This window comes from Dama dama, chromosome 11 (assembly GCF_033118175.1).
Source record: "Dama dama isolate Ldn47 chromosome 11, ASM3311817v1, whole genome shotgun sequence".
NCBI classification, from domain to species: domain Eukaryota; kingdom Metazoa; phylum Chordata; class Mammalia; order Artiodactyla; family Cervidae; genus Dama; species Dama dama.
The window spans coordinates 102894374-102906098 of NC_083691.1; the positions used below are offsets into that span (position 1 = coordinate 102894374).

Sequence of the window (11725 nt, forward strand, 5' to 3'; positions counted from 1 at the left end):
ATGAGAGGAAATTATACTCTGATTACTGGATCTTCAATTTTTTTGTTTTGGATCATCCTCTTTTATGTTTATTACTCACCTGTTAAAATGGGGATATAAACATACCTACCTCTTTGTGTTATTATAGAAATGACTGCTAAATGTCAATGAGTTATCTATTTTATTTCATTTTACTGGGGTTAAAGCTTATGAATGTATATAAACTGATGAAACTAGTAAAATCAGTCTCCAATTTTGCAGAATATTTTAAATAATACGAGTTGTCCTCTGCTAGGTTATTCTATCATTTCTTGCATTACTTTCTTCTCCCCTTCTTGCAGAAGCAATGATTTCTGTTGGTTATTATTTTCTTTATCTCATTGATATTCTTAACTGATAATGTGTGTTCACCAATAGTGTCCTTTTGACATTTGCATCAGTTGAGTGAACATTGGAACATAAGCACATTTTATTGATCACTTGAAATCACTTTTCTACTACACAATTTCCTAATGGCATTTTTCATCTGGTCATTTCTCAAGGTATAGATTAAGGGATTTAACATGGGGGTTATCATAGTGTAGAATACAGCAACTGCTTTATCAACAGGTAAAGTGACTGCTGGTCTCAGGTAAGTAAATATGCTTGGCACAAAGAAAAGGAGGATCTCTGTGATGTGGGAGATCAACGTGGAGAGGGCTTTCTGCCTCACCTCCAAGCTGCGTGTCCTTAAAGAGAGCAGGATGACTGTATAGGAGCTAATCAAGAGGAGGAAGATCAACAGACAGATGAACCCACTGTTGGCGGCAACAAAGAGCCCTAGAGTGTGGGTATCAGTGCAGGCAAGTTCGAGCAGAGGATTCAGATCACACATAAAGTGGTCTATGACATTAGGGCCACAGAAGGGTAACCTGAAGAGGAAGAGGATCTGAATGGTTGCATGAAGAAAGCCTCCTGCCCATGCCACTCCCACTAGCAACCAACACACCTGCCAGGTCATGATGGTTGTGTAGTGCAAGGGCTTGCAGATGGCCACATAGCGGTCATAGGCCATTGCAGTCAGCAGAATGATGTCAGCACCTGCAAATAAATGCTCCCCAAAGATCTGGCACATGCATTCAATGAAAGAGCTGGTCTTCTTCTCATGAAGTGGAACTACAATCAGTTTAGGGGTACTGACACAGGAATAGCAGACATCAATAAAAGAGAGATGAGCCAGGAAAAAGTACATGGGAGACCCCAATAATGGACTGGTGGTGATGGTGACCAAGGTGAGCACATTTCCTACCACAGAGACAATGTAGACAACCAAAAACACTGTAAATATGACTTTCTGCATCATTGGATTCTGTGTCAGCCCCAGGAGAATGAACTCTGTCATGTTGTTCCTGTTCTCCATGTATCTCATGTTATTGTTAACCACATAACCTGGGGCAGGGGGAAAAAAGATCTTGTTTTAGTTCAACCTTGAGTTCATTAAACATCTCTGCCTAATAAATAACACATGCCTAGATTCTTATGACTTTTTTGTGATAAAAGATAATGTTCCAATCTGCTGAATATTGCTTATATATGACTGTAAGAATCTGAGAATATGAATGTAGTGAAGAAGAGGGTTTTGAGAGAAAATCTTGTATGTAGATCTAGTAAAGATTTTTGTGTACTAGGATGGAGTGAACTGAGTTTCACTAAGGGGATGGAAGCCAGATATAAGCCTGTTATATGTGACTAGTTAATATTAACTCTGTCAGTGCACTGGTAATGAAAGAATAGTGAAATCCCGGAGCTTCTGTAATACAGTTGCTAAACAAATTGCCTAAATCCAATAACTTTGTTGTAGCTAATAAAATTATATAATGACTGATTTCCATGGGTGCTACATGAAAACAAACTGTAAATGGTATTATTTTCTCAATTTGGCACATAATCTCAGAGACTAAAGCTAGCAGTAATATTAATGATAATACTGTGGGAGTGCAAGCATACTCAGTCATGTCTGACTCTTTGCAAACACATGAATTATAGTCTCTAGGCTCCTCTGTCCATGGGATTTCCCAGGCAAGAATACTGGAGTGGGTTGCCATTTCCTCCTATGGGGTATCTACATGATTCAGGGATTGAACCCGTGTATCCTGCATCTTTTACATTGGCAGGCAGACTCTTTACCATGGCACCACCTGGAAAGCCAGATCTCAATTTAAATCAACAATACTTCAATAAAATTGTGTTTTTTTTTTTAATTTAATGAACACTTACTATGTGCTAAAATTTTTTCTCAGACATTTGGTTATTTAATCCTTGTTACAAACCTGTCAGATGATTACTGCCATCATTTTTATACTTATTTTACACTTCAGGACATAGAAGAATAGAGAAGATAAAGATCCTGCCCCAAATCAAGCAACAAATGAAAGGCAGATAAAAGATTATTTCAGATTATACTTCTCATCTCTTTTTTACTGCAAATTCTTAAAACACATCCTTTATATTAGGCTAAAATATACAATGTTGAGTTAGTAAATTCCTTTTGACATGACTATAATAATTATAATTGCTTAAATAGTATTTCAGAGGTAAGTATATACAAAGCAATTTCACTGACAATGAAAATACACATACATACAGACCCAGACACATGTATGCATAATATAATACACTGGAATCCCAAATGTTAGTAACTATGTGGCACTGCTTTCATTGAAGGTCAAATTAGTTTCTTTTTTTCTCTCTCTCCTTCACCTCATTTTCTTCTTCCCTTAATTTCCTTACAAATCATGAACAGACTGTTCTGTAAAATGCTGAAATGATGATCCCAGTGGTGAAATACATTGGTTTGAGAATCAAAAGGACAATATCAGAATCTTGCTTTTCCCCACTTAAAATTCCTTGATCTTGGGTATATTTCTTGACACCTTACATTCTTGTTTCCCCTAGTATCAAGTGAGAACAATATGTCAACCTCACAGGCTCTTATGAGAATTAATTGAAGAAACAAATATGAACATATTCATCACACTGCTGTGAAAACACAAAGGATCTTCACTTATTTTTATGACTTTCTATGCACCCAGAAGGTAGGGAGATTTGACATTTTGAGTAATAAAACAGAGAAGCATATTTAACTATGCAATAAATGGGGGATAAACATCTACAATGTTATTTTTTTAAAGAAGCCACAAGGACTCATACCATTCATAGCAGTTGATCCCTGAAAGAATTATCCATGTGCTTGCTTGAAATAAAAAGAGGATGATTTTTATCTTTTAAGACATCTGTGGCTTTTTGAGTGTGGAGTGTATTTTGTTTTCATTCTCATTATTAATTTAAATTATCAAAAGAAATGTCTCCTGGCAAAGAAGAATATCTAGGGATGGAGAGTTGGCTCCCTTTGAGTCTTAAGTTTTTCATCTACCAGACTAGGTTTGTGATACTCACTGTCTTTTGAAGGAAAGGGTAAAGATGTAATGCTCTGTTACTTTATTTGAAAAGTGTTAAAGCATGATTAATACATATGTGTATATATATATATGTGTGTGTATATATATATATATATATGTGTGTGTGTGTGTATATATATAAAGTAACTGCTGTTAATAAGCATTTAATAAACTTACCTTCTGATCTTTAGAAGATGTTAGTGATATCTGAGGGTGTTCAGAACTGATTCCATTTTAAATTGACTTCCTCTTGGGCTAACGAACTTTCAGTTTGAAAGATATGACATACTCATAAAGACACTAGTCAGATTACTGAGTGTCACAGTAGACAAGTCATTGTTTTTATAAATCTAAATATTTTCTTCTAGATGAAAGACCGACAAAATTTTCACAGGCAACCTGGGACTTGAATTTAGAATGGATCAATTTTGAACATTATGCAGAAATCATCTTCTATAAAATGGTTGTAGTCCCAGACACAAGAAAGAGAAAGAGTGATGGAAATACATAAAAGTGAGTCATTCCAACCTTGATGGATCTTCTCTGGAGATGTAAATGATAAAAAAGAATTTTCACCTGCAATGCAGGGATATTTAAACAGGTTTCCACAAACGTTCAAGGACCTCCTCTTGTAGATGTTATTTTCTCTCCTTGGAATTAATTATCTCCTTTGATGGAAAGGCTTTGTCTTAGAAGTGGGTATTCTGAAGAGACATGTTTGAGAAACACCCATTCTGGGTAGGGAATTGTATTCTCTGCACTTGCAACCAAAATATGAGTCCTCTTTCTCTATCTGAACCTGGGTTCTAAGAAAATTGAATGTCATGTGAATACCAATGATAACATAATTCCAGCATCATTCCAGTTAACTTACGGATTCATCTCAGACAGAAAACTTCTTTTTATCAGTATTAAAACTTTTCTGGAAACTGCATATTGATTGCTTGAGAGTTAGAGCAGTGAGGCATAAAATTATTGGTATTTTTTTCAGAGTAATTAAATCCCAAACCCATTTTTCGCATTCATCAGAGGGTTATGGATGTAAATAGAAAGTCTAATAGGATATAGATAATTTATCTCTGGGAGCCATGCGATGGTCAGCAAGGATCCCTAGGCAACATTAAACATGTGGAGAGATATCTAAAGCACAGATGCTTGAAAGTTTTAGTTGCTCAGTCGGGTCTGACTCTGCAAGTCCATGGACTGTAACCCGCCAGACTCCTCTGTCCATGGAATTTTTGAGGCAAGAATACTGGAGTGGATTGTCATTTCCTTCTCCTGGGGATCTTCCTGACACAGGGAATGAACTTGCGTCTCCTGCATTTCAGAAGGATTCTTCACCTTCTGAAGCCACAACGGAAGTCCATGAAAGGAGGCTTAAATCAAACACAAGTATTGTTCTTACCTTCTTCTAATTCTATATTATTTTTCATTCAGTTATTCTAGGAGGCACATAGCAATAAATTCCTGTGGTTTTAATTCACTTTACTTAGTGACTAATACTGTGAACATTTTAAAGATATATGCATAGAAATTTAGTTTTTTTTCCCCCATGTCTTGCTTGTTGTGAATAGTGTTGCTGTGAAAATGTATGAATATATCTTTTTTGATTATAGTTTTGGCCTAATATACACACAGAAGTAGTGTTGCTGAATGAAAATAAATAAAATAGAGAATTAAAAAAATGGAAAAAATCAGTAAAACCAAGAGCTGTTTCTTAGAAAAGGTAAACAAAATGAAAAAAAGAAAAAAAAAAAAAAAAAAAAAGGAAACAAACCTTCAGGCCAGATTCACCAAAAAGAGAAGGCAGAGGACACTAATAAGCAAAATAAGAAATTAGGGACTTCCCTGGTGGTCCAGTTGTTAAGAATCCACCTGCCCTTGCAGGGAAGGCAGGTCTGATCCCTGATAAAGATACTAAGAGCCCGCACGCCATGGAGCAACGAACACGCCACAGCTAGAGAGCGCATGTGCTCTAGTGTCCACGTGCCACAGCTGCTGAGCCTGGAGACTGCACGCTCTGAAGTCCTATCTCCCTAGAGCGCATGCTTCTCAGTAAGAAATATGCATGCGCCAAAGCCCACTCACACAGTGAGAAGCCCTTGCGATGCAATAGAGAAAGGCCACGAGCCACACAGAAGGGCAAACCACAGACCAAGAAAAAATAGAAATAAGAATAAATGAATGAGGAGAAACAACAACCAATACCACAGAAATAAAAAAGGAAAACAGCACACAAAAAGCAGAAAGTAATATTATGAACAATGATGAATGAACAAATTGGACAAACTTGAAAAAATGGGCACATGTCTACAAAGTATTGACTTTAGATAGAAAAACATTCTCCATATGTATTGCGTTCTTTGAAACTACTATTCCAGGATTTTTTTAAAGTTTATATTTCTATATATATATTTTTAAATATGATTGTGACTTTTTTCAAATATATTATAGAATGTTTAATGGAACTGCATTAAAATTGCAATTGATATGATAAATATCTTGAGTCTGTTAATTTATCAGCATAGCATCTCTCTCCCTTTACTTTGCTTTATCAGAAGTATTTTCTGGTTTTCACATACAAGTGTTAACTGTATTTTCTAATGTACCCCTGAAATGTTATCTTTTTAACAGTACTTTGCATAGAATGTTGCTTCTAATTTCAATTTTTAATAGTTGTTTATATAGAAATGCATTCAGTATTTTGTGTTGACATTTTATCCTGTAACCCTTATAAACTAACTAATTAGATCCATTTGATTTTTTGTAGAGTCCTTTATATTTTCTTTCCATGGACTACTACAGTCCATGGGGTCACAAAGAGTCAAACACAACTGAGCAACTTTCACTTTCATTTTCTACCTATATCATGGTGATTCAGTTCAGTTCAGTCACTCAGTTGTGTCCGACTCTTTGAGACCCCATGAATCGCAGCATGCCAGGCCTCCCTGTCCATCACAAACTCCCAGAGTTTACCCAAACTCATGTCCATCGAGTCGGTGATGCCATCAAGCCATCTCATCCTCTGTCATCCCCTTCTCCTCCTGCCCCCAATCCCTCCCAGCATCAGGGTCTTTTCCAATGAGTCAACTCTTCACATGAGGTGGCCAAAGTATTGGAGTTTCAGCTTCAGCATCAGTCCTTGCAATGAACACCCAGGACTGATCTCCTTTAGGATGGACTGGTTGGATCTCCTTGCAGTCCAAGGGACTCTTGAGTCTTCTCCAACACCACAGTTCAAAAGCATCAATTCCTCTGTGCTCAACTTTCTTCACAGTCCAACTCTCACATCCATACATGACCACTGGAAAACCATGATGATATTTGCCCACAAATATATTTTTGTAACCTTGTCCTTTTTTTCTCATCCATATGTCTTTTATTTCTTTTTCTTAACTTGTTTCAATTAGCTAGGTTACAATGCAGAACTGAAATTGAAAGTTAAAGACTTGTTTTCAATCTTAGAGAGATTTCATCATGAAGTATGATGGTAGCTGTGGGTTTTATATAAATGCTCTTTATAAGCTTGAGTAATTTGCTTTTTTAAAATTCATTTGACAAAATATAGTTTTTATTTAAGCCCTCCTTGATAGCTCACCAGTAAAGAAATTTCCTGCTATGCAGGAGATACTGGAGATGTTCGTTTGAACCCTGGGTGGGGAAGATCCCCTGGAGGAGGACATCACAACCCACTCCAGTATTTTTGCTGGGAAAATCCCATGAACAAGAGAGACTGGCAAGCTACAGTCCATGATATCAGAAAGAGTCAGACAAGACTAAAGCCACTGAAAATGCTCAAATGGATTTTTATTTATAAATCTAAATTGAAATGTATCAGTTTGTATGTATCTATTGAAATAGTCATGTGATTCTTCTCCTTTATCCTGTAAACTTAGTATCATTGGTTAATTATTGAATGTTACATAATATTTTATTGTTTGTGTAACCTATACACGGTCATGATGATTTGTTATGAAAAACGTTGATTGATTTCCCATATATTGTTTAATATCTTGGTGCTTATGTTCAAAAGAGATATGTATCTGTCATTTCCTTTCTTGTAATGTCACTTGGCTGGAGAAGGCAATGGCACCCCACTCCAGTGTTCTTGCCTGGAGGATCCCAGGGACGGGGGAGCCTGGTGGGCTGCCGTCTATGGGGTCGCACAGAGTCGGACTCGACTGAAGTGATTTAGCAGCAGCAGCAGCAATGTCACTAGGCACTTAGGCAGTCTTGGTTTTAGGTAATAACGATACTGTTCTCTGTTCTTTATTTTCTGAATGAAAATATCTAAAAGGATATTTGGATATTGGGTAATAATGTTACTTACGCCTTAGAGTTTAAATGGGCCATTGGTTTAACACTCCTAAAATAGTTAAATATATGTAGTCAAAGTAATATCACCCACTATGATATGTCAAAATGAGCAGAGCTACTAATAAAAACCTGGGAATTGAGTAGGGTATAATGAACATATGCATGTATATGCATATATATAGTCTAATATAAGCAGATAACTATATAGCTCATTATATATATATGTATATGTATGTGCATACATGTATATATATACAGACAGATGGATAAATAGATAGTCCAGCATGATGTCTGTCTCAATAAGTGGTAACAGGTGTAATTACATTATCTTTCTTTTGCATTGCCTGTCAGTATATCACAGCAGTGAAGAACATGGTCTGAGAGGCAGTTAGATTCTGATTACTGGTTCTCCAAGGTTTCTGTTTTGGATCATCCTCTTTTCTGTTTGTTTACTCACTTGTAAAATGGGGCTAATAGCAGCACTTACCTTTTTGCATAGCATTAGAGATTACTGCTAAATATCACTGAATGTTTTATTTTCTTTATTTAATTATGTTGGGATAAAAGCTTATAAATCTGTATACAGAGACAAAGTTAGTAAGACTAAGTTCCAATTTTGTAGAACTTTTCCCATAAGCTGCAAAGTCCCAGGTGAGATTCTTCTGGAAGCGAGCCTGGGTCTCCCGCCTCAGCTGGAGAGACATCCCTGTTGACCTGCCAAGCCACGAGGAGAATCCCGAGGTGTCCCTCGCTACTAGACAGGAGTCCTGACGTCGCTGAACCAACACGAGTTTTGAAGGGCCATCCCCGCAATAACTTGAGAATATAACCCAGGTTCCCGCTGCAACTCGAGAAAAACCATGACACTTTCCCCTCGCTGCGAGATGTGGCCCGATTCCGCTGCACTGAGTTCAGAGCGAGTCCATGTTCCCCATCAAACATGAAAGGAGTATTGACTTCCTTGATGGAACTCCAGAGAGTCCCCAAGAACACTGTCAAAAGTCTAGAGGGACCCTGAGGTCCCTGCAGCAACACGAAAGCACACTGTGCACTCCAAATCAATTCGAGATAAGGCCCTATTCCACTGCATTGGTTCCAGTGCAATCCCGCGTTCCCCATCAAACACGACAAGTGGCTTGTCTTCCTTTAGGCAACTCCAGAGATTCCCCGAGAATACGGTCTCAGGCCTAGAGGAACACCAAGTTCAGCACAGCAACTCGAGAAAAACTCCGTGTACGCCAAATCATCTCGAGATGAGAGCTGATTCCCTGGCTTCGACTCAAGAGGAATGAAAACTTTCCACAAGCCCCTCAAGAGGAGGCTTCTCTCTGCTACAGGTATGTGAGAGGGACCCTGAGTTTGCTGCCTCAAATGGAAAAAACACCGAGATGCCCTGACTCGAAATAAGGCCGGATATCCCTGCAGTGACTTGAATGCAGGCTCGTCTTTCATCTCCAAGTGGAAAGGATGTCTGAATCCCCTGTGGAGACCACAGAGAATGCCCTAGTTCCCCACCTCATCTCGACAGGAGGCCTCACATCCTTTTGAAACCTCGAGAGGAATGCGGAGTTAAATGCTTCAGAAGGAGATGATGGCTGACTCCTCTTGAACATTGATAGGAATCCCAATATCCCTGTGGCAACTGGAAAGGGAGCCTGGGTCTCCCGCCTCACCTCGAGAGGCGTCGCTATTGTCCTGCCAAGCCTCGAGGAGAATCCCAAGGTGTCCCTCGCAACTAGACAGGAGTCCTGACGTCGCTGAACCAACACGAGTTTTGAAGGGCCATCCCCGCCGTAAATGGAGAACATACCCCAGGCTCCCGCCACAACTCGAGAAAACCATGAAAATTCCCCCTAGCCGCCAGATGAGGCCCGATTCCCCTGCATTACATGCAGAGCAAGTCCGGGTTCCCCATCAGACAGGAATGGAGCCTTGACTTCCTTGATGAACCTCCACATAGTCCCCAAAACTTTGTCACAAGTCTAGAGGGGCTCTGAGGTCACCGCAGCAACACGAAAGAGTTCCGTGTACCCCAAATCAAATTGAGATGAGGCCCGATTCCCCTGCATTGGCTCCAGAGCCATCCCGCATTACTCATCAAACAGGACAAGTGGCTTGACTTCCTTTAGGCACCTCCAGATATTCACCGAGAGCACCTTCCCATATATAGAGGAACACCAACTTCAGCACAGCAACTTGAGAAAAGCTCCGGGTACCCCAAATCATCTCTAGATGGGAGCTTATTCCCTGTCTTTGACTCAAGAGGAATGCCAGCTTTCCACAAGCCCCTCAAGAGAAGGTACTCTCAGCTATAGGTATGTGAGAGGGAACCTGAGTTTGTTGACGCAAGTGGAATGGACACCGAGATGCCCTGACTCGAAATAAGGCCGGATTTCCCTGCAGTGACTTGAATGCAGGCTTTTCATTCATCTCACAAGAGGAAGGGATGTCTGAATATCCTGTGGAGACCCTAGAGAAAGCCCTAGTTACCCGCCTAATCTCGACAGCAGGACTCACATCCCTTTGACAACTCGAGAGGCATGTGGGGCTCAATGCTTCAAAAGGAGACGATGCCTGACTCCTCTTGAAAATTGACAGGAATACCAATATCCCTTTGGAAACTGGAAGCGAGACTGGTTCTCCCGCCTCACCTCGAGAGATGGCCCTATTCCCCTGCCAAGCCACGAGGAGAATCCCGAGGTGTCCCTTGCTACTAGACAGGAGCCCTGACGTCGCTGAACCAACACGAGTTTTGAAGGGCCATCCCCACAATAACTTGAGAATATAACCCAGGTTCCCGCTGCAACTCGAGAAAAACCATGACACTTTCCCCTCGCTGTGAGATGTGGCCCGATTCCCCTGCACTTAGTACAGAGCAAGTCCATGTTCCCCATCAAACACGAAAGGAGTATTGACTTCCATGATGGAACTCCAGAGAGTCCCCAAGAACACTGTCAAAAGTCTAGAGGGACCCTGAAGTCCCCGCAGCAACACGAAAGTGCACCGTGTACTCCAAATTAATTCGAGATAAGGCCCGATTCCAATGCATTGGCTCCAGTGCAATCCCGCGTTCACCATCAAACACGACAAGTGGCTTGTCTTCCTTTAGGCAACTCCAGAGATTCCCTGAGAATACGGTCTCAGGCCTAGAGGAACACCAAGTTCAGCACAGCAACTCGAGAAAAACACCGTGTACGCCAAATCATCTTGAGATGAGAGCTGATTCCCTGGCTTCGACTCAAGAGGAATGAAACTTTACACAAGCACCTCAAGAAGAGGCTTCTCTCTGCTACAGGTATGTGAGAGGGACCCTGAGTTTGCTGCCTCAAATGGAAAAAACACCGAGATGCCCTGACTCAAAATAAGGCCAGATTTCCCTGCAGTGACTTGAATGCAGGCTCGTCTTTCATCTTACAAGATGAAGGGATGTCTGAATCCCCTGTGGAGACCCTAGAGAATGATCTAATTCCCCACCTCATCTCGACAGGAGGCCTCACATCCCTTTGACAACACGAGAGGCACACGGAGTTCAATGCTTCAAAAGGAGACGAAGCCTAACTCCTCTTGAAAACTGACAGGAGTCACAGTATCGCTCTGGCAACTTCAAAGGGAAACTTGGTCTCCCGCCTCACCTTGAGAGGCGTCCCTCTTGTCCTGCCAAACCTCGAGGAGAATCCCAAGGTGTCCCTCGCAACTACACAGGAGTCCTGACGTTGCTGAACAAACACGAGTTTTGAAGGGCCATCCCCACCGTAACTCGAAAACATAACCCAGGTTCCCGCTGCAACTCCAGAAAAACAATGAGACTATCCCCTCGCCGCGAGATGAGGCCCGACTCCCCTGCAATGCATGCAGAGTAAGTCCGTGTTCCCCATCAAACATGAAAGGGGCCTTGACTTCCTTGATGGAACTCCAGAGAGACCCCAAGGACACTGTCAGAAGTCTAGAGGGACCCTGAGGTCCCCGCAGCAACATGAAAGCGCACCGTGTAC

At 40.6% G+C, this 11725-nt stretch overlaps 1 protein-coding gene across 1 annotated transcript; it reads right to left on the reverse strand.

The window, feature by feature from the left end:
- Positions 1 to 448: 448 nt before the first annotated feature.
- LOC133065649 (olfactory receptor 4C46-like) lies at positions 449 to 1378 on the reverse strand. Its single transcript, XM_061156347.1, has one exon. It carries the CDS (start codon positions 1376 to 1378, stop codon positions 449 to 451), a length of 930 nt encoding a protein of 309 aa, XP_061012330.1.
- Between the last annotated feature and the right edge of the window lie 10347 nt (positions 1379 to 11725).